This window comes from Aethalodelphis obliquidens, unplaced genomic scaffold, assembly GCF_003676395.1.
Source record: "Aethalodelphis obliquidens isolate GAN/ISIS:26980383/991018 unplaced genomic scaffold, ASM367639v1 scaffold108, whole genome shotgun sequence".
Classification (NCBI taxonomy): domain Eukaryota; kingdom Metazoa; phylum Chordata; class Mammalia; order Artiodactyla; family Delphinidae; genus Aethalodelphis; species Aethalodelphis obliquidens.
Genome location: NW_020838052.1, coordinates 1,115,780 through 1,143,231, shown reverse-complemented (window position 1 = coordinate 1,143,231; position 27,452 = coordinate 1,115,780). Strand labels below are relative to the sequence as shown.

General features: G+C 42.2%; 2 protein-coding genes across 7 annotated transcripts in view; one reads left to right on the top strand and one right to left on the bottom strand.

The window, feature by feature from the left end:
• Positions 1-26,512, top strand: part of APEX2 (apurinic/apyrimidinic endodeoxyribonuclease 2) — a 34,146-nt gene extending 7,634 nt beyond the window's left edge. The window contains exon 7 of the mRNA XM_027096829.1: positions 25,199-26,512. Coding sequence (XP_026952630.1) covers positions 25,199-25,219 — 21 coding nt within the window. The 3' untranslated portion in view covers positions 25,220-26,512. The remainder of the gene's footprint in view (positions 1-25,198) is intronic.
• ALAS2 (5'-aminolevulinate synthase 2) lies at positions 846-24,456 on the bottom strand. 6 transcript variants are annotated; one of them, XM_027096825.1, is made up of 11 exons: positions 24,338-24,456; positions 19,181-19,376; positions 18,416-18,538; positions 17,457-17,567; positions 14,842-15,064; positions 14,105-14,289; positions 11,077-11,256; positions 8,444-8,608; positions 7,601-7,869; positions 5,028-5,190; positions 846-1,134 (listed from the first exon to the last, which is right to left on the bottom strand). In XM_027096825.1, the coding sequence occupies exons 2-11, from the start codon at positions 19,344-19,346 to the stop codon at positions 971-973; spliced, it is 1,749 nt and encodes a 582-aa protein (XP_026952626.1). In that variant the 5' UTR covers positions 19,347-19,376; positions 24,338-24,456; the 3' UTR covers positions 846-970. The 6 variants fall into 6 exon arrangements, with proteins under 6 accessions (XP_026952626.1, XP_026952623.1, XP_026952624.1 ...); XM_027096822.1 differs by lacking the exon at positions 24,338-24,456 and adding an exon at positions 21,180-21,230 and having other exon boundaries at positions 19,181-19,421; XM_027096823.1 differs by lacking the exon at positions 24,338-24,456 and adding an exon at positions 21,180-21,230.
• Positions 26,513-27,452: the final 940 nt, after the last annotated feature.

Here is a 27,452-nt window from a genome sequence, read left to right as displayed (position 1 = left end):
GGAAGGAGGATTGGTGCTTACCATTAAAGTGCTCTGTTGAGTTGTTGGGGTTCCCTGCACTGCTGAGGTTGGATCAGCAAGGGAGGTGGGTGTGGTGGGGCAGAAAGCTCAAGTGGGCTGTGTAGCTTTAAACCACTGTTTCTCAACTGATGTGTCTCACAGCTGCCACAAATGGGTTACAGGGTAGAAAGAAATGGGTCCCTCAACCCTAGAGTTGCCAGGCAGGACCAGGAATTGCACAAGTTTCAGGAAAGATTGCCTCCTAGACAAGTAATACCATTAATTCACCCAAGCATGCCATGCAAATGTTTCCAGTGTGTTATGACCTAGAAAGTTTGGGAGCATTGCCTTGAACAAGTTGCTTGCTATAGCCAAGCCTCTTTCTCACCTTGGGAAACAGAACTGATAAGTCTTGTTTTATAAGGTGCTGTGAGAAGCAAAGAGGATAGTGGATTGAGGAGGACATCCATTCTCTCTGTTGGAAAATATCTCCAAAGTTTTGGGGAACCAGTCTTTTTCTCCAGGCAGATTGGTTTGGGCTGATTCCACCTCCTGGCTTCAGAGGCTACCTGGGGCCTGAGTTTCTGGGCCTACGCATGAAGAGTCAATCCCTGGATTCTTGTTGAAACCATGGGGAAAGAGCCATTTGATATAAACCTGCCAAATGTCCTGGCTCTTTGTTTAACTCACTGTGTAGTTTTTGGCCTCTTGCTCTTTCTGGATCTGTTTCCCTATCAGTAAAATGACCAACAGGTGATCAGTGGTTTCCTCATGGCTCTGCCACTTGTCTGAGGGGGTCAGGTATAATGTAGTTGTCTGTTCTCTGTCAAACAAAGGGCTACAAATGCTACACTTTGCTCTTTATTTTCAGGCTCAAGTCAGCTAGAGGCACACAACAAAGCAGAGGACAGGAGGCGGCCCAGCCCCAAGAGAGGTGCAGGTGTGGTGGGGATCCAAGGCAGCTTGTTTCTCAGGCATAGGTGGTGACATACTGGGGCCCCATGTTCCCAAAGTAGGAACGTTCCCACTCACTCATGAGCTCGAAGTGCACAGGACGACGACAGAAGTTGCAGGCAGCTATAGATACATCCTGGAGGGGCAGCCCCACCTCAGTCCAGGCTGCCAGCAGCTTCTCTGAAGGTAGTGAGGGGAGGGGAGGGAAATAATTGGTTAGAGTAGGTCTTAATCCCTGTGTCACATTACAGATGTGCCAAGATATTGATCCCCCCAACCCTTTGAGATGTCTCGGAACCAGAGGTATCCTCCTCAGTTTGCTCCACCGTGTGCTATGAATGTTAGCATTTGTGTATGGGTGCTGTGATGTATAAAAGTTTGAGAAGCACTCATGTGACATAATTTGAAGCTATACTGACCTGGCCTGAACCAAGCCCTAAGTACAGGACATGCTGTGGCTCAAGAAGTGAATCCATCTAGTTGGAAACTCCTAGCCTGGTGAGGAAGGTGACACTGACACTACCCACACAGTGCCGTCAGTATTGTGACCTGGGAGCCTGGGGCAGGGGTTTTTCCTAGAGGGAGTGGGAGCCCAGAGGACAGAACCTGACCTTGCTGTCAGAAGTACCTCAGTTGTGTCTCTGTCCCTGGCTTTTTTTCATGCCTACTCCCTGTGTGATCTCATCTAGTTTTATGGCTTTAAATGCCATCACATGCTGATGATTGTGAAATTTTCATCTCTAGCCCAAAGCTGTATCCTGAATTCTAGACTTGTGTATCCAATTGCCTTTCTATATCTCCACCTGGATATCTAGTAGGCATCTGTAACTTAACATGAGCACAACTGAGCTACTGATCTCCCTACTCTCCACCAAGTCTACCCTACTTTCAGCCTTACCCATCTCAGTTGATGGCAATTCCAGTTGCTCAGTACAAAAATGTTTGAGCCATCCTTTATTTTTCTCTTTCTTCCTACCATACATCCAGTCTATCAGCAAATACCATTGGCTCTACCTTCAAAATCTGACCACTTCTCATCACCTACAGTGCTATTTTCAGGTCTGAGCCACCATAATTTCTTAACCCGGAATATTACAGTAGCCCCCTAATGGATGTCCCTGCTCCCAGTCTTTCAGTCTATTCTCAACATAGAAGTCAGAGAAATTCTTTTAAAACCTGAATCAGATATGTTACTCCTCTGCTTAAATCCTTCAGAAGGCTCTCCATTTCAGAGTTAAAGCCATAACCCTTCCAGTGGCCTATAATACCCTACACAGTCTAGCCCACATTGCCCCTCCTCAGTTTTCTGTCTCTTTCCCTCTTGCTCACACCACTCCATCCACACTCATCTACTTACTGTTCTTCAAATACAGAAGGAATACTGCTGTGTTAGGGTCTTCCTTGTCTTAGGCTGTTCTCTCTGCCTGGGATGCCCTTCTCTTAGATTTCTGCCCAGCTAACTCCTTCACCTCCTTCATATCTTTGCTCAAGTGTCACTTTGGTTGTCTCTACCCATAACACTCCATTTAATGCTACAACCCTCCTCCAAGCTAGCCCATGTATCCCCCCAACCAGCATGTTTTTTTCTGCTCTATTTTTTTCCATAGTGCTTAGAACTACCATGCTATTTAATTTGCACTTACTTTTTAAAGTGTTTTTTGACTATCTCCTTCCACTAGAATGTAAGTTCCAGAAGAATAGGGAATTTGTGTCTGTTTTGTTTACTACTGGATCCCCAGCACCTAGAACAGTATCTAGCACACAGTAGGTACTCAATAAATATGTGTCGAAAGAATGAATGAAAGGATGCCTGATTAAGTCTAGAAGATGAAAAGAAGTAAGCCAGAGTAAGGGGTGAGGGAGGGCATTCCAATCAGAAAGGAGCATCATTAGCAAAATCCCAGAGGTAAGAGGCTAGAGCAAAATGAGGGAACTATAAATCATTCAGTGTAGCTGGAGAAATAAAATGAATGTGGGCAAGAAGTGAGGGCATAGAGTTCACCATGTTGAAGGCACTGAATGCCATGCCAAGGAGCTTTGACTGTTCTCCAGGCCAGTTGTCTCCAATTTGGGGGCTTATACATCCTATTAGTACAAAAGTTGTAGTATGTACCTCCAATGTATGTATTTTTATATACTATATACGTATATTATTGTCACTCTATATATTAGAGATCAATATCAGTCACGCTTAATTTCCTATTTTTTAATATAAAAAGTAAACATAAAATTCTAATAAATCCCCTTACCCTATGGATCATCTTGCATACCTCACCTTGGAGACCACTGCTCTAGTCTAGACAATAGGGAAAAATGAAGAGGTTTAGGCAAGAGAGCTATATGGTCAGATTTTTAGAAAAATCCCTCTAGTGGTCAATATGGATAAGGGATTAGAAGGAAGCAAGAGAGAAGCAGGAAAATTAGGAAGAAATCACATTGACATGGCTTAAAGAAGTGGCAGTGGAGAAAAGACATTAGAGAGCGATTGTAGAGAACATTTGCAAGATTTCGTGATGGGTTGGCTATGACATTGAAGGACTGACTGGTGGAGTCATGGTGGATGCCTCATATTTCTTTGCTGCAAAAGCCCAGCATAAATGGACACTCAGAGAACTGAGAGTACTGAGAGGTCTATAATTGAAGCCTGGAGCAAGTGAGAGGACTGAGCAAAAGGTCCAGAAGTCTAGATCATTAGTTCACAGAGGTAGTATACAGATCTAGTGGTATGAGCATGGATGTAGAAACAGACTCTGCAGTTCAAATCTATTAGCTGTGTGACTTTGGACCAGTTATTATATATTTTTATGCCTCAATTTCTACATGTATAAAATGGAAATACTAATAATACCATCTGTACCCCATGAGGATTAGATGAGTTTATACATGTAAAGTGTTTAGAACAGTTCTTGGCACGTGGTAAATACTTAATAAATGTTGGCTAGCATTATTTGATGTTTTTAAATGAATGAATGAATGGCACCTACCTGTCTTTTCTTCCCGGGACTCTCATTCTGCCTATGCTCCAGACAAACAGAATGACTGTTGCCCATGCCTGCCCTCTGTTTTCCTATCTCTAGGTCCATGCTCATGGAATTCCCTTATTCTGGAATGTCCTTACACCATACCACATGTACTTCAAGGTGCAGCAGGACTTCCTTACCAATAAAGCCTCTTTAATTTCACCCTTCCTATACCCTCTCTAGCCATAAATGAGCACTCTCCTTCCAGTTCCCAGAGTACTGGAACTCATCACACTGGACCAGTACGATCCATGTTTATGTCTGTCTCCTTTGCTATACCATCAACTGCCTATGTGTCTTTCACCCAACAGACCTAGAAAGAGAACCTGCTCTATGCCAGGCCCTGCACCCAACAGGAATCCAGTAAACTTTAGGTGAATTGACTAAACTGGCATCTTTCAGAGTGCCGAATCCTAACCACTAGACCACCAGAGAGCATCTAAACTGGCATCCTTCAGGATAAAACCCAAACTATTCAGCTCTACAAGCCTCTAAATCTTGTGTTGTCTTTGTAGGTTCATAGATAAACACTGCCCTCCACCCCTCCATTCTTACTACCCTACATTCCAGTAACAACTGCTTATTCTTGATAAGTCCCAGGCTACTTCTCACCCTCTTTCTTGCCTTTCTTCATGCTCTTCCTTCTGCTAGGAATACCCCTACTACACCCTCTTTCTTCTCTTGGCCCAATACCACACAGCTTTGTAAGACTCAGCTCAGGTGTCACCTCCACTAGGAAGCCTGTCTTGAATCCCACAGGTTGGGTCAGGCCCCTCCTCTCTGCTCCCACAACTCCCCCATACATTGTCTTTGTTGAATTTTGATCAGCCCTTGAAGTCATTGTTTGGGTCTGCTATGATCTCCTCAACCAAACTGAAGCCCTATGAGTATAAGGACTGTTTCTCATTAATTTATGACCCTAGTATAGGGTCTGGCACATAATAGATGTTCCAGGAATATATTTTTAAACTGAATGGCATCCATTCTCAACTTCTTCACATACTGGGGCTGAAGGGAAGGAGAGTACTGTAGGCACCCATGTTGAGGACTTACCCACAAAGTCTTCCATCATCTGAGGGCTGTGGTGGGGGGAGGGTGCCAAGCGCAGCAGCTCCTCACCCCGGGGGACAGTTGGGTAGTTGATGGCTTGCACATAGATGCCATGCTTGGAGAGCAGGAGATCACAGATCCTGCTGTTCAGTGCTGCATCACCCACCTGGGCTCAGGAGAAAAGTCTGTCAGTATCTGCTACCCTGGGACCACTATCACTAGCTCCATTAAGTAGGTGGAGGGAACCAGATCAAGGAACACCACTGAATTTGGGGACATATTTTTTCATAAAAGGCTTAGTCAGTGGCAGGTCTAGAATTTCTATCAAGGAGTTGCTCAGAGGCAGCAAGCAAATTTGAGATACATGTACCTCAATGTTCATAGCAGCACATACACACACACAGTGGAATATTACTCAGCCATAAAAGAGTGAAATATTGCCATTTGTAGCAACATGTATGGACCTGGAGAATATTATACTAAATGAAGTAAGACAGAGAAAGACAAATATTATATGATATCACTTATATGTGGAGACTAAAAGATAATACAAATGAATCTATAAAGAAAACAGACTCACAGAAAACAAACTTATGGATGCCTAAGGGGAAAGGGAGGAGGGGAGGGATAAATTAGGAGTATGGGATTAACAGATACAAACTACTATACATAAAATACATAAGCAACAAGGATTTACTACATAACACAGGGAACTATAGTCACAGGGAACTATTAAATATATAACACAGGGAACTATTACTATCTTGTAATAACCTATAATGGAAAATAATCTGAAAAAAAATATATATAACTGAATCACTTTGCTGTACACCTGAAACTAACACAATATTGTAAGTCAACTATACTGCAATTAAAAAAAAATGAAAGGAGGTGAAGGTGGCACTAGGGACCTTGTCTTGAAGTTGTTGGCAGAGCAAGCATACTTAGCTAGTATGTTAATTTGGGGTGCTTCTGAGTAGGAAGATAAACCCCCCCAAGCCACCTCTGGGGTGCTGCCACTGGGTTAATTAAAGAAACATATTTACAAAAGCAGTCTTTCAAGGGAACATTGGGTTGGCCCAAGAACAGTGACCATTCTCATCAATAAAGGTCACAAAAAATTGTCCTTACCATACCCCAGCTTACCGACACACACAAATAGATGTCATTTAAGAGTTTAAGAAAGAATTAGCAGTTCATTTTTTTAACATCTTTATTGGAGTATAATTGCTTTGCACTGGTGTGTTAGTTTCTGCCGTATAACAAAGTGAATCCGCTATACATATACATACATACATGTATACATACATATACATATGTCCCCATATCTCCTCCCTCTTGCATCTCCCTCCCACCCTCCCTATCCCACCCCTCTAGGTGAACACAAAGCACCGAGCTGATCTCCCTGTGCTATGTGGCTGCTTCCCACTAGCTATCTATTTTATATTTGGTAATGTATATATGTCTATACTACTCTCACTTCATCCCAGCTTACCCTACCCCCTCCCTATGTCCTCAAGTGCATTCTCAAAGTCTGCGTCTTTATTCCTGTCCTGCCCCTAGGTTCTTCAGAACCTTTTTTTTTTTAACATTCCGTATATATGTGTTAGCATATGGTATTTGTTTTTCTCTTTCTGACTTCACTCTATATGACAGTCGCTAGGTCCATCAAAAGAGTCATGTACCACAATGTTCATTGCAACTGTATTTACAATAGCCAGGACATGGAAGCAACCTAAGTGTACATCGACAGATGAATGGATAAAGAAAGTGTGGCACGTACATACAATAGCGGTTCTTGTTTTTTTTCGGTATGTGGGCCTCTCACTGCTGTGGCCTCTCCTGCCGCGGAGCACAGGCTCCGGACGCGCAGGCTCAACGGCATGGCTTATGGGCCCAGTTGCTCTGTGCCACGTGGGATCCTCCCGGACCGGGGCACGAGCCTGCGTCCCCTGCATCGTCAGGCGGACTCTCAACGACTGCGCCACCAGGGAAGCCCCAGAGGTTCATTTTTAAAGGCAGTAAACACAAACATAGTTGGGAATCCAAAGTAGCAGCTAGCCCCATGGATTTTGATTTTCTATTTTCTGACTTCAGTTCTCCGTTAAGAAATACATTTCACACCATGACCGTACTATACACACATACACATAAACGTGCATATACGCAACTGAAACAAATTTCTCATAAAACGATACCCTTACTATGTGTGATGTACTCCAACATTTCCTATTCTATTTCTTCTATTTTTTAATGCTAATCATAACCCACTAAACTGACTTTGTGTCCCATTAATGGTCTTGATCCACAGTTTGAAAAAACTGAGGGTCAGGACAGTCTAATAAGCATGAGATAATAGCTAATGCAAAATAAGCATGAGATAATGCAAACAAAAAAAAAAGGACTGGCTAATCCAGAATGACTGATAATTTTTCAAAAAGGGCAACAAAACTGGCAATAAGGAGGATGATTAACAAGAAAGCAGAGTTGACAGGAACAGGTGTTGGTTTGCTGGGTGTGGGAAGGCTCCCAGAAGAGATAGGTAGAGAAGGAAATGGGCAGTGTGGGGCTCTCACCCGAATGGGGATGATGTGGCTGGGGCATGGGATGACAGGAAGGCCTCTGTCCATTAGTAGCTGACGCATGTGCTTGACATTGCGCTGGTGGGCCCGCCTCAGGGCTTGGCCCTCCTCTCCCTTGAGCAGCCGCACGGATTCCAGAGCCCCAGAGAGCACCATGGGAGGCAGTGAAGTGGTGAAGATGAAGCCAGCAGCATAGGAGCGCACCATGTCCACCAAGTCACGGGTGCTGGCGATATAGCCGCCCACACAGCCAAAGGCCTTGCCTGGAGACAAGGAGGAGAATGAGGAGGATATGCACAGACCCCATTATCAGTCCCCCAAGGAACAGGGTCATGCACCAGGTAACACAAGGCGGTATACCAAAAGCTGGAGCTCCAGACTCCCTTCACAGGCCTCTGTTCATCTCCCCTGTCCATGACAAGGCAGACAGAGCTGATAATTCTGCTGCTTTGAGATAGGACTTTCAAGGGCTGCCATATGCAATGACTAGATATGCAGGAGCTGGGTGGGACCATCAACTGGTTAGGCCCAAAAGTGGAGCTAAAATGAAGTTTGGGGCTGGGGTGGGGGAGGAGTTTAGAACCACAACTCTCCACTCACTGAGTTGAACTTGGCTATTTGGCCTGGCTCAGGGGTCTTCTCAGAAAACCCTCCCAGACTTTCTCAGCAACTCTGCAGTGGGGTGGGAGTGGGATGAGAGAATCCACGAGTTCCATAGCCTGGGGCTGTAAATTCTACCCGAATAGCTCCTGCAGTTGTGGGGAGGAGGAAGAAAAGGGTCTTCTAGGGGCTTCCTTTCTGGATTGTATATAAGGGCAACTCAAGGGACTCACTCACCAAGAGTTCCAGAGATGATGTCAATCTTGTGCATAATTCCATCACGCTCCCCAATCCCAGCACCCCGGGACCCATACAGTCCTACAGCATGAACCTCATCCACGAAGGTCAGAGCCCCATACTGGTGGGCCACATCACACAACTCCTCAAGGGGACAGATGGCACCTGAGCAAAGCCAACAAATAGAGGTAGATCATAACCCTTCCCCAGCTCCATCTCCAGCACGGAATTTGTGACCCATAACTACTTTAGGTTGGGAAAGGAGGTGGGTGTGCACTGTCAGTTGGGGCTATGCCAAACCTCTTTATATGTGTTGACTAATTTCACCCCACTCCCACCCAAGCTGTGTGTGTGTGTGTTTTCTCCAACCTGTGGTTAAGACTTGCCTCTTTCTATTTTTACTTCATTCTGATAATATCTGTCATCTTGTTTATGCTATTTGCCAGCCTCTCTCTGCTTCTTTTTTTTTTCTGTACAAGTCTGTGTATTTCCATCTAGGATTGGCACTAGCCTATATGATGTCTTTGTTTAAATAAATTGAAAAAAATAACCTTTTGCTCCAGGTTAATGTAGTCCTGATTTTAGATCCTGCTCGCCCCCTCAGCCAAGTACTGTTGGCAGCCCTGTCAATATTATTATTCTTCACTGGTCCTCCCTATTTCTGTCTTTCTGGCTTTTTGTCACTATCTCTCTTTTTGTGGCTATTTCCATCTTTGTTTCTCTATTTTTCTATCTCTGCCTCTGTTTTTCTCTCTCCTCTCCACTTCCTCCCTCTGTCTCTTTGTCAGTGTCTCTCTCACTCCCTCCCTCACGTTCCTCTCTCACTTCTCTCTTTCTTACTGTTTGTGTCCCTTTTTTATCTACCTTTCTGACTTCAGACTTTTTTTCTCTATATCTTTCTCTCTTTCTGAGTTTCTTTGTGCCTCTGTGTCTTTTCTGTGTCTCTGTGGGAATATATTTCTGTCTCATCTCTGTCAATGTTGTTACTTGAGGGCCCCCACCCACAGACTCAGTCTCAATATACTGAATGAAAGTGAATTAGAAGTAATCTGTATGTTCCTGTACATTTTCCATGCAGATTTACCATTTTTCCCTGTTATTCTAGACATCTTCTATGCTGATAGTCGTTTATAAGGTCTTCAAATGGCTGTGACTCTCATGTATAGACTTTGTGGCCACTCTACATATACAAGAACCCACACTTCTGCCATTCCCCATCGCTGGAAACTAATGGTACAGGGAGTTGGAATACAGAAGAAACTTCTTCTGGTGGGAACAGGGACTCCAGGCCTGGATAAAAGTATGTGAGCTGGGACAACAGGAGGGGAGAAAACCACAGGAGTTGGAGCCCAAGACAAAAAGGACAGTGTGATGGCTCAAGCATCATTTCAGTGGGAGGAATTCAGCCCTATGGTTGACAATTTAGGCAGGGTTTCCACCAAAAGAATCAGGAACCATTCATTTGCAAGTGTAAGGAAGTAGAATGGTTCCAACATGGCTTTCACTACAGAAATAATGAATTAGAGGGAATTCCCTAGTGGTACAGTGATTAGAACTCTGTGCTCTCACTGCTGAGGGCCCAGGTTTGATCCCTGGTCGGGGAGCTAAGGTCCCACAAGCCATGCAGTGTGGCCAAAAAAAAAAAAAAAAAAGAATGAATGAATTAGAGTAGTCTCAGTGGTAGAAATATAATCATTGTTAGTTGTAGAACTGTGAAAGAGGGCATGACAATAAGTTCATTATATAAATTAACTTACTTAAATTCTTGCAGCTACTCTATTATTATCATCTCCATTTTTAAAGGTAAGGCAACTGAGACACAGAGCAATTAAGAAACTTGCCCAAGCTAGTAAGTTGTCATACTGGGACTTGAACATGGATAGTTTGGTTCAACAGCCTGTGCATCACCATTGCTTGATGTGATGGCACTTACATTGGCTAAATCAGAGAACACAGTGGACTCTCCTTTGTTTCACTTGGAAAAGTGACAAGTTGAAATGAAGTGAGGACCTCTTCCTTTTAATAAATCCAGAAGGTTATGCCTAAAACACATGACTTCTGCTTAAAAGGGACAACAATGGAATGATTTGAGCATTGTTTCAGTTGGGAAAAGAAAAGAGGTAGGATGATATTGGACCCTGAAAAATCTCCCAGGTAATGGTTTGTGAAATTTTCTGTTGCAGAAACCAGACACTGGGATGATTGATTTGCACTTCTAATGGAGGGAGTGTCATGTGAAGGAATTGGAATCGTACATCCTAGGGTGCAGCTACTCACTTTGGCACCAATTTACTGAGCCAAGCAAGACAAATTGCATACTGTCTCCGCACTTTAGTTTCTTAACCTTTGAGATCAGTGTAATAGCTGCCTCCATCCTTTGGCAGTTACTGGTTGTGTGACCTAGGGCAAGTCACTTCACTTGTTTATGTCTCAATTTCCTCATATAAATAAACAGAAATAATGATAGCACCTACCTCATAGAATCACTGTGAAGATTAAGTGAATTAATACATGTAAAATACTAATAATTTTGCTTGGCACATAATAAGCACTATAAATGTTAGCTGTTATCATTATCATCATAGTTTTTGTGAGACCAATTTTAGTAAACATACACTCACACATATACATACCATCCATGGAGTGAACAGTCTCAAAGGCCACAATTTTGGGTGTCTCAGGGTTAGACTTCTTTAGAAGTTTCTTCAGGTGGTCAGGGTCATTGTGCCTGAAGACAAACTTCGCTGCTCCACTATTGCGGATACCTTGGATCATTGAAGCATGGTTGCCTGCATCTGAGTAAATCTCGCACCCTGAAGAACCAGATGCATAATGCTTAAGCTTCAGTCCCAGTATTCACACTTCAACCTCAGGATTGACCTGGCAGGGACAGAGAGCCAACCCTTTCCTCCCTTTAAAGACTCTGCTCTGCTTCTCCATCCTCTGGAAGCCTTTGTAACACCTCTTCCTCTCTTGGAAGAACTCCTCTGCCCTGAAATTCTGACCCCTACACTCTTCCCTCCAGGCATTTCTAACTCTGGTCTGGCCTTTGACTATCTTGGGGTGGAGGAAATTTGAATTTCCCAAGAAGCTCCAGAGTTTCCTGAGGACAGGACCTAGGTTCCTTCTCCTAGACACCAAGATTAAGCCTTAGAAAGGAGTTTATCCCAGGGAATATTTGCTGATTTGGACTGATGCTAGATTCTTCCTGATCTAGATGAAATCCCACCTCTTCCAGGTAGCATCCTTCTGCTTATAGTTACAGGGTAGACACTCATCAGACTTTCACAATTTGAATCATAAGCTCATGACAAGTCAGAGCTGGAAGGGCCATTGGTGACCATGGAATCTAATCCCTTTACTGTACAAGTGAGGAAGCTAAGGTCCAGAGAGGGGAAGACCTTTCTCTAGGACCTGAGGAATGCAGGGCTTTTTACTGGACAATGCTGGGAGAACAGGTAGAGATGGGAAATTGGTGGATGGAGTTGATCCCTGGGCCCCCAAAACTGCACTGACATCAAGGAACTGTGGCCTTTCATTAGAGTAAGGGATCACTTCTACCTGTGGAAATCAGGCATGACTTCCTGGAGGACCTGCTGTGAAAGATAACTAGACTGGGAATTTCTAGGGAGCAGGAGCCACATCTTTTTATCTTTCTGTCTCTGGTACCCAGGTTAAGACTAAGTGTACTTTAGATGTTAAGCAAACCTTTCCTGAATGAATGAATGAATGAATGGATAAAAAACAAATTACTGATTTTCAAGTGAGTGAATGAATATATGAATTAATAAATTACTGAATGAAAGAGTGAGAGGAGGGGTGTCAAAAGATGAGCCTGAAGAGATAGGTAGAGGCCAGATTATTGAGGGCTTTAGAAGGCATTATAAAGAGTTTGGATTTGGTCCTAAGGGCAGTGGGGATCTATTAAAGGGTTTGGGGCAGGGGAGTAACAAAGATAGGTTTGCATTTTTAAAATGTGATCTGATTGTTGTGAAGAATATATTGTAGGAGGGCAAAGGTGAAATCAAGAAAATGATGTTGGTCTAGGTGAGGATGGTGGCAGAGGAAATGGAAAGAAGTTGAATTCTAATGGCTGAAGAGGGGGTTCACTGAAAACATTCCCAAAGATGTTGGCTTTAGCTGGGGTTATGTGTGATCTCGGAAAAAGTTTCTGAGAAGTAGTGGAGGTGTTTACAGTGTGCTGAAAAATAGACAGGAACTGAGGAAGTGGATAACAAGTGTGGAGACTTCTCTCAAGCAGTTTGGCTGTTATAGGGAGGAGAGAGAAGGGCAGTAGCTAGAGATTGATGAGGGCAAGTGTTTTTTTTTTTTTTTGAGATGCAAAAGACTTCAACATTTTTAAAGAGAGGGAGAGGCTAAAGATACAGGAGGGAGAGAGAGAACTCATAGATCAAGGTTCCTGAAGAGGTAGAGGACACAGAGCACCAATGTAAGAATTAGTCAACAAGAAAAAGGGCACCTCTTCTACTGTGACAGGAGAGAAGGAGAGAGGAGAGGACATAGGGGAATGCTCATGAGTTTATAAGTAGTTTGAGGCAAGAAGTTGAGGACATTACTGCGTGGGGTCTTCTATTTTCCGTGTGGTAGGAGGTGAAGTCATTTGCTGTGGTTGAAGGTCAGGTGGAGGTGTAAGAAGGCTGAAGAGATCGGGGTTTGGCAAAGTTACCTTGGAGACTTGGAGAGCTGACTATGAAAACAGGATTGCCAGGCAGCATAGAGGACCTGGTAGACATTGGGGATCATGAATTTTTAGTGGCTCCCATCTGAGCAATTATATAAGACCAGGATTGACATAAAGAAGGTGGAGAGGGCTTCCCTGGTGGCGCAGTGGTTGAGAGTCCGCCTGCTGATGCAGGGGACACGGGTTCGTGCCCCGGTCCGGGAGGATCCCACATGCCACGGAGCGGCTGGGCCCGTGAGCCATGGCTGCTGAGCTTGCGCGTCCGGAGCCTGTGCTCCGCAACGGGAGAGGCCACAGCAGTGAGAGGCCCGCGTACCGCAAAAAAAAAAAAAAAAAAAGAAGGTGGAGAGTTATATTCATCCAGAGTTGGGCTATGATGGAAGGATGACAGGCATATGAGTTGAAGACATTATTGGCTAGAGAATGGGGGAGTAGGAACATGGGATTCAGATGGGATCTAGTGTATAAGTGAAGGGATTGGCTTTAGGCAGAAGGAGAGATGCGCTTTCAATTTGTAAAAGGAAAGAATGAAAGAAGGGTACATGAACAGTCAGATGAGTTTGTGGATTTGGTGGCTATAAGTTAAAGGAGCTCCTGTCTGGTGGCTTCTGTTTTCTTTGTGTTGTAAGATGTGAGGTTATTTGCTAAGAGTGAAGGAGGAGGTAGCTACAGGTTTTAGAAGGGGGAAGAAAGTTTGAAAAAGTTGATGTAGGGACATAAAAGGACTGTTTATAAGTGTTAAGAGTGCAGTTGAGTTGGGAAATGATAAATTTATGATGTTACCCTTCTGTGAGGTTGGGATATAGTCATCCAGTGTTGAGGAGATGCAAGGTGGGTAATAAGGAAGGGCAATGGGAGCAAGTGAACTCAGAAGACAGGGAAGGAGTGATGGAGGCAGTAAACCTGGATGCTGTAGTGCAGGATACCACCCCTGAACAAAGCTCAGGCACCAGGCTTACCTGGCAAGATCTTGGCCAAGGTGAAGAGAGTAGAGTCATTGGCCACAAAGCAGGAAGAGAATAGCAGGGCTGAGTCCTTCTGGTGCAGCTCAGCCAGCTCTTGCTCCAGCTCAACATGAAACCTGCTGGTACCCGAGATGTTGCGGGTGCCACCAGCTCCAGCTCCGTGACGCTGCAGGGTCTCTCTGGCCAGGAGAAAACAGAAAGGGGACAAGGAGAAGAAATTCTTGTCAGATTCTGAGGAACTGGATAGGTTTCTCTTCCTTGAAGGGGATCAGTATTGATTTAGTGACTCTATGAGCTGTGTCCTATATGACCAGGTAGAGGGCAGGCTGGGAACAATGGGGAGAAATGGACCTTCCTTCTCAGGCTGAAAGCACTCGGGGATGGAGGGAGAAGCCATGTTGAGCTTGATTAGCTTGGAAGACCTTCTAGAGGAGTTAGCACATCATCTCTGGCAATACTCATTCTGCAGCCAGAGTAAGAACTCATAGAGAGTGGGCCTTGCTTGGTTTCTCATCCTTTCCTTTGTAGCACTGGACACCAAAGAGTTTGGAAAACATAGCTTTTGACTTAGTTCATGTCTGAGGATTAGATTTGCTGGAAGATCTTGGACAGAAGGGGTGTTGGGTGGAAACAAGGTTTCCACTGTCAGCTCTGCCTTTTCCTTCCATGAGTGGCTTTGGCTCTTCTCTGGATGTCTCCCCACAGCTCATGGCTCAGACCCTACTACTCACTGTGTGGCTTGCAAGACCCGAGGGTGCCGGCTCATGCCCAGGTAGTCATTACTGCACCAGACAGACACATCCTTTGAAGCCACAGATGCCTCAAAGAAGTGTTCGGCAAAGGGGTATGCATCAGCCCAGCGGTTCACAGTTTTGAAAACACGATAGGTATGGTCCTGTTTCTTCTCCATGATCTTGTTCCTAAAAAACTGGTCATAACCAAAGACATGGTTTCCTGCAGGAGTAGAAATGGGGATGAGAAGAATTCATTTTAAATTACTTCCTGGCTAGTCCATATTTTATTCATGCTGTTGATTTGGTGTTCTCCAATTCTCTTTCCATTTATTCATTTATTTGATCAGTCATTAACTTACTGGGTCACATTAGCTCTCTACTATTTCATTCAAGCATCCCTTTGCTTACTCACTGACTCATTCACTTAGTAATTTATTTATACATTCACTCAGGCTTCCTACCCTTGGCATGGCCTCATCTCTTTTCCCAAGGTTAGTATGGCACCCTCCTTACTAGAATCACTACTTCTAGTTTCAGTGGAAGAATGTTGATGGGTCTAGTTTCTAGTCATAGCTCTGCCACTTCCTAGTTGTGTAATCTTGAGCAAGTCATGAATCCTCTTAGTTTTAATTTCCTCATCTGTAGAATGGGATTAATAATATCTTCCCTGCAGAATTGTGACCATCTGATGACAAACAGAATGTAATACACCCAAACTAGTGTCTGGCACATAGTAGTAGTATTATGATTATTGTAATATAGTAGTAGTAGTAGTAATAATAATAATTTTAAATAATATTATTATAACCAACATTTAATAAGTGCCTATTACATGTAATACCCTCTCTTAGGAACTTACAGATATTATTTCATTTATTCCTCATAACAACCCTATGTGGTAAGTTCTATTAGTATCTCCATTTTACAAGTGCGGAAACAGAGGCTTATGGAGGTTAGGTAACTTGACCAAGGTCATACAGCACATAAGTGGCCTACAAATAAGTGACCTAGAGTCTACTTCTTTAACCATTACCACTACAAAATGGAGCAACCCTACTTTTAGGATAAATTGAAATAATGTATGCCAGTGGGCTTGTTGAACTCCAGAACTCTATCCATGAGACAGAAATCATGATTGTTGCAGATGGCAACTTATATGGTAGGGGGGTAAATTGGAAACATCTTTGCTGTGGGGATGTTTGGAAATATGTACCAAGTGTTTTTAAAATGCACATGCTGACATACCTAGGGGAATATTTGCAGCATGTTTAACAGAAAAATTGATATCCAGAATTTATTTTTTAGAAACTCTGAACAATTATTATGGAAAATTTTAACCCAATAGAAAAGTGGGCAAATAATATAAACAGACAATTCAATAAATGTAGAAAAAGATGCTTAATCGGGGAAAATCAAAAGGCAAAAACAAATTTTCACTTATCAAATTGATAAAGATTTTAAAATGTGATAATACTAAGTGCTGGAGAGTGTGTGAGAATATGGATTCTCTTTGATAACTGGTACACCACTTTGGAGGACTAATTGGCAATATTTATTAATATTGAAAATGTACACACCCTTACGTCCTGAGAATCGTCACCTCTTAGTGTCTATTCTAGAGGAACACTTACCTATATACGTGAGGTACATTCAAGGATGTTTGTTGCACCTCTGTTTGTAATAGGAAAAATTGGAAGCAACCCAATAGAGGAATAACTAAATACTCTATAGTACAGCCACACTAAGTCTAAGATAATACTATATATTATCTTTGGATACATTTATATGTATGTAAAACCAACATACAATGTAGAGTGGAAGAATACACACAAAAAGTTGGAAACAATTACCTGAAATATAGGTGCTTGGTTAACTAAATGATGTTGCATTCATGCTACAGAACACATTCAACCATTAATAATTATTATGCAGCTCTATGTTTAGGGACATTGAATAATGCCCCTAACATATTGTTAAGTGAACAAAGCGTAATAACAAACTCCAGGTGGAATAAGATCACATTTCTAATAACAACATGTGTGTGGAGGGAAGTGTAGTTGTGTGTGTGTGTGTGTGTGTGTGTGTGTGTGTGTGTGTGTGTGTGTGTGTTTAGTCATAGGAAAATATCTGGAAAAAGTATGACAAAAAGCTAATGGTGGATGGTGGAACTCTGAGTGCTTTAAATTTCCCTCTTTATATTCTTTTTATATTGGGAAAATAAAACATTCTATTATGAAAAATGAATATAAACACATATAAGAGAGGGGAAAAAGGCTCTCTGCAAAGGATGAGAGTTTTTGAGGGAAACATGGAGAAGAAATAATAGGAATACACCTAATATTTAATGAAGCTTCATAACAAGTTAGAAGCACTTCCATAAGTGTAATTTTATTTCCTTCTCATAATAACTTGTTGAGTTATTAAAATCTCACTGGAGGGGAGTGACTTACTTTCTAAAGCATGCAGATACAGCAAGTGCCAGCATTAAAATTTAAACTCAGATTCCCTTTGGCTCTAAAGTGCTTTCTTGCCATTGCCTCTACTGTGTCAGAAGCCCTTTCAGCATTCCTTCCATATTCCTACCCCTTTTACTTCCTCCTCAGCAAACTCACCAGCCATGTTGTTCTGAATCAGGTGTGTGACCTTCTCTGAATTTTTCTCTGGCTCCTGGGGACTGAAGAATGGCTTCCTCAGGCTGGTTGAGGCCAGGGAGATGGGCAGGTCTGAGGAGTATGGGATTCGTTGGCCATGAAAAAAAGGGGGGAAAAAGAAAGCATGTGCTATCTTCTTTAAACACAATACAACATATAAATATTCAAGTTTAGGAAGGAGGGAAGCCTTGTACAGAGAGAAGAAATATTCTGAAAAGTTAGCCCTTTCTCATCTCCCCAAGTGGAGACTTATATGTCAGGAAGCCATCCATAGGCTGAATTACACTTCTCTTCACTAGGACTTTCCCTTGGGTGAGACAACTGGAGCAGCAATGCTGAGTCTTTCACTTGGAAGGTAGATGCAGGACAGTGTACCTTACTCTTCTTTTCTGAAAGTCATTAAAATTCAATTTTGAAATTTTTACTCTTAATTATATCCCAAAAGGGTCTATGAAAGATGTTGACTGTATGGCCAACTCTCAAGTGTGGCCAACTCTCAAGTGTGGCCTTCAGTGGTCTGCACCAATTGAGTTCACCTGGGCTCCATACCCTTCTAAAGAATGTAGCTGCTTCCAAAACTCACTCTTTTATGCAAATCCAGATTGTCATAGAGTGGTATTGCTTAAATGTGGGAGCCCAGCCTGTTGGAATCCATTTAGCCACTTGGGAGAGAGGAGGCAGAACTCTAGAGGGCTCATTTTAGACTAATAGCTAAAAGTTACAGAAGCATGTATGTGTGTTGGGGAGGGTGCATTTCAGTGCACAGTCTATACTATTTAGTAACATGGTTCCCCTGGAAAAGACTGGACTTCCATCATGAAATGTATACTAGCTGCCCTGAGCTGCCTAGCTCAGGACTGTAATAAAGTGAAATCAAGCATTAGGTGTAGAGGTTACACGAGGTGGAACTTAACTCCAACCTGTCTTGAAAGTCTTCACATCCTCCTGGACTTCTGGGGCTGCCTTCTGCACAATTTTACTCTTCCCATCCTGGAGTTCCAACAGCATGAAGGGACAGTGGCTCTTGGCCCAAGATGGAGAGTCTACGTAAAGTTAAGAGAGTAAGTGGCAGTGAGCTTCTAGCTGTAAGTTTAACAGTGGTCACTGAGAAGTACTATATCTCAAAGCTCTATCTCAGGCTATGGTAGAGACACAGAGATGGATGTATCTGGTCCCTAGGGGAGTTCCTGAGTTGTTGGGGATGGCACATACTGAAGACACATTATGAGCAGTGCTGGGATTGGAGGGAGGACATGGGCTAGAAGAGGAAAGGGACATGACCCAGAATTGGATTTGGACAGGCTGGAAGTCTAGGTAGGCTTCATAGAGGAGATGATGCCCAAGTTAAATGTTGCATGAGAAGTATGAGATACTCTAGTAAAGATAATGGGAGAGAGTCATTTGACAGGTGCAAAGACACAGAAACTTAAGAAAACAGAGTTAATCCAGACAACTTTAGTTTCAGCATGACTGGAGTATATAGAATGTGAGGGGAATGAGAGTGAAACTCCTTTTAGAGATACTGCCAGAAGTCAGAGGCCAGTGAACTCTTAGGCAAGCTCATTCTTCCTTGATACTTTTCACATGAACCCTTCCAATTATTAGGTAATGATGACCAATATGACTTGGAATCTTATCTCTAGGATCCAGACATTCTCCCCCATTTGCCAGCAGTGACTTCTTACCCCCTCCAGCCTTGGTTGCCTTAAGGTGGATTTGAGAACAGGTTGTTCCTTGGGTGGCCAGGATGGGACAGCGTCCAATACCAAACAGGAACTGGTGAGTCTTAATCATCTTGCCCAGGATGGCTGTGGGGCTCCGGATAAGCACTGGGCAACGCTGTAGCAACATGGCTGCTGCCACCCTCTTGAGCCCGAAGTTCTGCATAAGATGTGGAAGAGATGAGATTCCACCATGAAGACCTGGCTGAAAGCCAAGGGTCATTCTTGTGTTTGATCCTTTGCCTTTAGCTTCTCACCCAATGCTTGCCTCCCTCCCCAGAGATGCCTTTATTGTCATTTCAGGGTAAGAACTTTCCAAATATTAAAATGTACTGATAGGGCATCAGAGAGGAAGAAACAGGAAACTGATCATTAGACAAAAGAGGTGAAGAAAAGAGTTCCCACTGGAGGTCAGAAAGCCTGAATTCTGATTCAGACTCTGCCACTGACCTGCTCTGTGATGGTAAGGATCATTGAAGTCTGATTGTGTGTGGCAGGATGAGAGTTGACAACCCACCAACCCTTTGATCAACACTTAGGGCTAAGACTCTTTCTAAGAATATTGGCCTCAGCCAAATGAAGATTCAACCTGCTAATGCAGACAGATGCCATTGACAAGGGCTCATGAGGCTTCACTCAGAGTGTTTCCTGAGCAGACCCAGTCAGAGAGACAAGGAGCTTGAGGCCATAGGTACCAGCTTAAGTAGATTCAGGAAATAGGACAAAAGGGCACCATGTGCCACGAGACAGATATTTTACTGTCTTTGAATTTTCTCCTGGAGTTTTGAAAATCAGATAGAGATGTAGGTGAAAGCAAGACCCAAGGAATCTGGGAAACAAGTCTATAGGTGAATGAAAGAGGCAGAGACTAAGACAGAAGAGAGAATCGGGGTGGGGAGAATATAAGAAAAAAATACACATAGTAGGCATTCAATAAATATTTGTTGAATTGGGGAGTAAATTAATGAATGAGCAGGGACTCAAATGGAGGAAAGAGAAGAGAGGAAGGGTCATAAAGAAAGAAAAATTAGGAAAGATAAAAGGAGGAAAGTAAGAGAACAAAGGTGCAATGGTAGTAGTGGAGTTACAACAGAAATAGCGGGAGAGAGATCAAAGCAAGAGGAAAGGGGACAGGTAGAGATAAGAACAGGGAGAAGAGGACTGATCCAGAAAAGCAGAGGACAAGAGGATTATGGGAAATATAGAAGGTAGGGAAAGAGACTGAGATAAAAGAAAGAATGAAAGAGAGAAGATGAGAGAAGAGAGAGAGGGAGAGAGAAACAGAGCAGAGGTAGAGTTAGAGACAGATAGACAGAGGGACAAAAAAGGGATATGAGGCGAAATCAAGGAGCATGGCTGAATATACAAAGACTCAGAAAACTGAAAGCAGGAGAGGAAAGAATCCAGCAGAGGCAGAGAGTCAGTCAGGAACAAAGGTAAAGGAGAAATTCTGTCAGAGATTGTGTGGGTGGGGGAGAACAACAAAGAAGAGCTAGGGAAAGAGGATCTTGGCCCTCCCTACTGAGGGAGATTAGAGTGAGACTGAGTTAGAGCTAAGATCAAAGGATAGAGACAGAGAGATGGCTAAGGTGGGTTGGGGGTTGTGATGAGGGAGGGCTGAGACATATAAAGACAAAGAGAGCTAGAGATAGCAAGAGGGAGAAATAGATTAAAAGAAAAAGGACAAACTAGAGATCCAGCATCAGAGGGTGAGACAAGATATGGGACAGGATAATGGGAGAGAGATGGAGGAATGTGGTAAGACTAAGGCCCTCCCACCACCAGGAGAGCTACTTAGTAGAACCTAACAGCACCTCTAGTATTTAAGGCTTTATGTTGTGAGGGAAAAGTGAACAGGAGGAACTCGTGGCCATGTCGTCATATGACAACCTCCTTCACCTCTTACAGAGCAATACTCCTCCCTTCTAGATCTCATAGAGCAAACACCCTCCTCCTAACTCACAAAGCAGCCTCTTCCCCTTGTTCCATCCCAGAGCATCCTCCTCCAACTCTCACAGGCTGTCATAAGAGCATACGTTGGTATGTGCGGTAGGGTGTGTGGGTCCTGAAATTGGGAAAGGCCAAGGGGTGTTGAAAGGACTAATGAAACTCATGTTAAGACTTTAGGAAAGTGCCTAAAAGAAAATCTTAGCTTTTTTTATTTCAATTCCAGCTCCCCAACTCCTTGTTGGACGTTCTTGGAAAGTCACTTCCCCTCTTTGGGTCTCAGCTTTCATCAGCTGTCAAATGTAAGGTATTTATGTCTACCTCATATGGTAGGTAATGAATTGGATTTGATGCCTACCTTATATCTGGAGATATGAGTTTCCCTTCTCCTGCCTTCCTGCAAAGGCTAAACTGCTTGGAACTGAGCCTGCAGACCACAGATAAGGCTCCCAGAGTTTATCACGTTTAGGGTCTGACCACTCCCGAAGCTGAGACCAGGGTGTGGAAGAGAAGAGGAGTTCCTTTCTAGAATCATGTCTGTGCATCTGGCTGGGGCTGACCCTAGCTATTGGTGGTGAGGGGGGCGGATGGCCCAGGGAGAGGAGGCAAAGCAGATGGCCAGGTTCCAGGCTCCTGCAAATTCCTTTCCCCAACATTAACAACAATAATGACAACATTGGGGTATGTAATGTGAAGAAAAACCCCCAAGATTGGAAGCAAAGTCCAGTCCTGCCTTTGGATGATGGTGAATCCCACCCCCAGGTATAAAAACAGAAGTTCAGTACACACATCATCTCTAAGGGGCTTTCGGCCATGATATTCTCAGGGACCTGGGAAAATATAGGCTACTTCTTGGAATTTGTTGCATTATCAAGTTCTTTCAAGCTTCAGTTCCAGTTTCTCTGTTCTGGCACTCCTTTCCTGGAATTTGCCCTGCCTCACTCTGCCTGCCCATCTTGGGCTCTGTTTCCATTCTATCTTACTACCTATCATGAGACTGGAGAGAGTAAAATCAAATCAAAGGAGTATTTTAGGCAATTTAGGGTATTAAGAGCACAGCCTCTGGAGCCAGACTACTTGCATTTGAATCCTGGCTCTACCACTCACTAGCTCTGGGACATTAGAAAAGTCATGTCTCTGCTCTATGTCTTATATCTTTAAAATGTAGATAATAACAAGGACAATCTACTTCACAGGGATGTTGTGAAGATCCAGTAAGATAATCTATATAAAGTATATAGAAGAGTGCCTATCCTAGAGTAAATGCTGAAAAAATGTTATCTGTTCTTTTTTATATTCTACATTTTCTATGTAGGGAAAGTGAAGGTATAGTCAAGGGAAGTAACATCATGAATACACCAGACCAGGTCTGGAAACTTGATTCTTGTCTCAATCCTGATTCTTGTCCTGATTCTGTTACAACTTACTATATGAACTTGGGCTCTGTATTTTCCCTCTCTGGGCCTCAGTTTCTCCAAAAACATTGGACTAGATAGCTCCATAGATTCCATCTGGTTCTACCAGTCAAACACTCACAGAGTTCTCACTGTGCCATACCCCTTTGTAAATGCTTCACATACATTGACTTATTTAATCTTCATGACAACCCTGTGAGTTATATACTAATATCAACTTTATTTCAAAGATGAGGAAACTGAGGGCCCAAAAGATTAAGTAACCTGTTCAGGTCACAGAGCTACTAAGTAGGAGAACCAGGATTTGAACCTAGTCAATCTGGTTCCAGAGCCTACTAACTTAACCACTATGGATCTATGATTCTAATATTACTACACATTATCCTGACTGAGAGCCTGACTCCAGGCATAAATCCACTCTCCTACACTAACAGGTCCCTTTCTGGGACACTTGATTTTGAGTTGTAACCAATGCCTTTACCACAGGAACAGATTTCTAACTGAAGCGGAATTTCAGGCACTGGTGAACATTCATTCATTCATACATTCATTCATTCCATTATTTAACAACTTATGCACCAATCTTTGCCGGGGTCTTCTTAAAACAATGCTTTTACCCAAGGAGGTAACTGTGAAATTTTGGACCAAGTGATAGAGCATTACTAGAAGATTTTCCCTACACCTTAAAATCCTCTCTCGTGTCAGCAGCCAATCTGCAGTCCCAGAGATCAGAGGGGCCAACCACAACTCTACCCCAGGAGAGAGCCAGAAACCACTCATTGCAGCGTTCCTCGATCTCTCTCTCCCCTTTGTGGCCTGCTTTGAAAGAATCAGTTAAGTCTGGAGGGGATGTGGTCACTTCTCTTCAGGAGTTGGAAGCATCAGGATTTACTTCCCTTCCTAGCACCCTCTCCCCATCATGGAAGAATCATAAAGAATTTTAGATTCCTGGAATCAGAATCAGAAATTCTTAGAAACAAAAATTTAGAAGACCATGAAATAAAACTTAGAAGAGGTTGTGGAAATCATAGGCCAAGCCCTTTTTTTCAAAGGATGAATGATTTGCCTCACAGTGAATTAGGGTGAGAAAACAAATCAATTGACTTTCAGCATAGGGCCCCATTCTTCTCCCACCATCTCCCCTTATTTCTGCTAATTATTCAACTCTCAATTCCCTCAAATCTCTCCCTTCCCAATTCATCATTCCCACCACCCCACATTCACTTTGTTTTCTCTCCCTACCTCTGGCCCTCTGGGGTCTGACCCATTGAGCTCTGCTGTCAGCCAAGGAGAGAGAAGGAGTCAAAGTGAGGGAGGAATGGAGAATTGCCAAAAAAAAAAATACCAAGACCTCTTCTTGGGAGACAGAGAAGGAATGGAAGAGATAGAAAAACTGCGAGACTGAGAGATACAGAGTAGAAGAAAGAGATGGAAAGGGAGAGAGAGATTTAGAGGAAAAGATACATATAGACCTCAGAAAAAGGAAAAATAAGAGAAAGCTAGAGTGTCAGAGAATGATGAAGTAAAGTGAGTGATCTTGAAAACTAACAGAGGAGAGGAAACGAGGAAAAAAGACAAAGGAAAGCTGAAAACTGGGAAAGACAGGAAGAGACATAGGAGGCAAAAAGAAAATGACAGAGTGACAGATTCTAAGGAACAGACAAAGTCAGATCTAGTCAGGCCAGAGAGTCAGCATATACAGCCTTGAGGTGGGCAAGCAGACCAAGAGAGAGGGCACCAGGCTGAAAGCAACACTTACCTGTTGCCCTGCACTGAGGACGAACGAACGACGGGTTGGGTGCTGTGGGTCAGGACCTGGTTTTATCCCTTCTCCCTTGGCTCAACTCCACCCACCCCGCCTTCTGCTGGCCTGGCCCTGCATTGGCCCCAAAGGTATCTCAGGCCCTTGCTAGAGATAAAACCCAATGTAGTCCCCTCTTGTCTCCCACCCTCACGCAGCACCGGCTCTCCCCTCTCTATTTTCTTTCCCTTCTCCCTCTGGAGTAGTAAAATGAGTTTGCTGGCTTTGGAATTAGACCATCCCTATATGGCTAGGGCACCTTGAGCAAAACCATCTATCTCTCTGACCTTCATTTTCCTCAACTATAAAAGGAGGGCAGTAAAAGTCAGAAGCAACTGTAGCACAAGAGGGAAGGGCTCTGTAACAGTTAGCTTCCATAGATGACATCCAGGTCATTGTAACAATTCAATAATATCATGTACAGAAAACACAACACAGTGCCTGGTCCAAAGAAATAACAGCTAATGTTGATTGAGTGCCTACTATGCACCTTTGTTAAGTGCTTTACATGGATAAATTTAGCCCATCCTCATAAGGACCTTATGAGAAAGGTATTATTATTCCCATGTTACAGATGAAGAAACTAGGGCTCAGAGAAGTGAGACAACTAACTGATAATTACAGAGATAGTAAGTTCAGAGTCCAACTATGAACTCAGGCAGTCTGGTTCCAGAACCTGTACTCTTTAAGCACTATTCTCCCTTTCAGGATATACAGTTAAAAATTTGAAGTTCTCTATTTCCTCTTTTTATTACCAACTCCTTATCCCTTTGTAATTTTCTTCTCCTCACTATCTTCTTTTTTCTTTCTCAATCCTAGGGCAGCAGGACGATGTCATAACCAGGCAATTTCATCTGTGGAGCAGATTATCATCATTAATAGTATATTAACATAAATGGAATCATACTCTATAATGATTTGCAATTTCCTTTTTTTCTATTTGACCACATGGCAATATGCCATGTAGTTCTTTCCATATAAATTCTTTCTTTTTTGTGGAGTCATACTATTCAAGAATCTGAATGTTAACATTATTTAAACACTCACTTATTAATGGAAATTTAAGTTACTTCCAGGGATTTCCCCCATCCATTATGAATAATGTTGCAATAAATATCTTTGGGCTTATGTGAGGATATTTTTTATATGGTAGAATCCTAAAAAAACTCCTGGGTCAAAGGATATGTAGACATTAAAATTTTTGATACTGCTAATTTGCCCTATACATTTGCTATACATCCCCAATAATGGTGCATAAGAGTGTGTGTGTCTGGTCTCTCATAAACTTGCCAACACCATTTAAAAAATTTAATTAATTACTTAACTGAAATATACTTAATTTACAATATTATAACTAATTTTTATTATTTCCTTCCTTCTGCTAACTTTGGATTTAGTTTGCTATTTTAATTTCCTATTTCCTTAAGGTGTAGAGTTAGGTTATTGGTTTGATATATTGTTTCTTTTTAAAAATATGTTTTTATAACTATAAATCTCTGAGCACTGCCTTGCTGCATCCCATATGTTTTGATAGGTTGTATTTTCATTTTAATCCATTTCTAAGTATTTTCTAATTTCCCTTGTGATGTATTCTTTGACCTACTGATTGTTTAATAGTGTGTTGTTCCATTTCCACATACTTGTGAATTTTCCAGTTTCACTTGTTATTGATTTTCAGTTTCATTCCTTTGTCACCACAAAAGATATTTCGTAAGATTTTATTCTTTTTAAATTAACTGAGACTTGGGGCTCAATTTATGGTGTATCCTGGAGAATGCTCCATGTGCACTTGAGAAAAATATGTATTCTGCTATTGCCAGAAGAGCATTCTGTATATATTATTTGTTCTAGTTGGTTTATAGTGTTTTGCAAGTTCTCTATTATTGATCTTCTGTTTATGGGTTGTTGTTCTACCCATTACTGACAGTGGAGTATTGAAGTATAGAACTATTATTGTAGAACTATTTCTCCCTTCTGTTTTGCCTGGTTTTGCTTCATATATTTTGTGATGGTCTTGTTAGTTGTGTGTATGTTTATAATTATAGCTCCTTGGTGAATTGACCTTTTAATCAATATGTAATGTCCTTCTTTGTACCTTGAAACACATTTTGAATTAAAATCTGTTTAGTATGATATTTGTATAACTACCCCAGTTCTCTTTTAGTTACTATTTGCGTGGAGTATTCTTTCCATAATTTCACTTTCAACCTACCAGTTTCTTTTGATTAAAATGAATCTCTTGTAGGCAGCATATAGTTCGATCATAATTTTTTCATCCATTCTGCCAATCTATGCCTTTTGATTACAGAGTTTACTCTATTTACATTTAAACTTATTACTGATAAGGAAGAATTTGCTTCAGCCATTTTGCTATTTTTTTCTATATGTCTTATAGCTTTTCCTTCCTCATTACCTCCATTACTGCCTTCATTTGTGTTTAATTGATTTTTTGTTGTTGTGTTCCATTTTGGTTCCCTTCTCATTTTCCTTTTTGTGTATTTTGAGTTATTTTCTTCGTGGTTATCCTGAGGATTATAAGTAACATATTGAATTCATAACATTTTAGTTTGAATTAATACTAACAGCTTCAGTAGCATGCAAAACTCTGCTCTTATGCTCCTAGACACCTCTGTCCTTTCCCCTTTATGATGTTATTGTCATAACTTACATCTTTATACAATGTGTATCCACTAGCATTGACTTATAATTATTGTTTTATGAATTTGTCTTTCAAATCATATAGTAAAAAAGAAAAGTTACAAACCAATAATAAAATAATACTGAATTTTATATTTACCTATTTAATTACCTTTACCGGTGTTCTTTATTTCTGTGTATGGCTATCTAGCATCCTTCCCTTTCAGCCTGAAGGACTCCCTTTTGCATTTCTTGTAGGGCACGTCTACTGGTGACAAATTCTTCTGATTTTGTTTGTTTGGGGCTGTCTTGATTTCTCCTTCAGTTCTGATGAATAGTTTTGGCATATATAGAATTCTTAGTTGACTATTTTTTTCTTTTCACACTTTAAGTATGCCTTCTGGCCTCCATGGTTTTTGATGAAAAATCAGCCATT

What these genes read in the sequence shown, in the direction of transcription:
- ALAS2 (XM_027096822.1), bottom strand. Translation starts at nt 21,215, where the DNA reads ATGCTCTGGGATGGAACAAGGGGAAGAGGCTGCTTT. An exon ending in GATTCAGAACAACATGGCTG is followed by an intron (nt 15,065 to 17,456) that starts GTGAGTTTGCTG and finishes CTACTCCTGCAG; the next exon opens with GAAACCATGTCTTTGGTTAT. An exon ending in GACTGTTCACTCCATGGATG is followed by an intron (nt 8,609 to 11,076) that starts GTATGTATATGT and finishes GGCTTTGCTCAG; the next exon opens with GTGCCATCTGTCCCCTTGAG.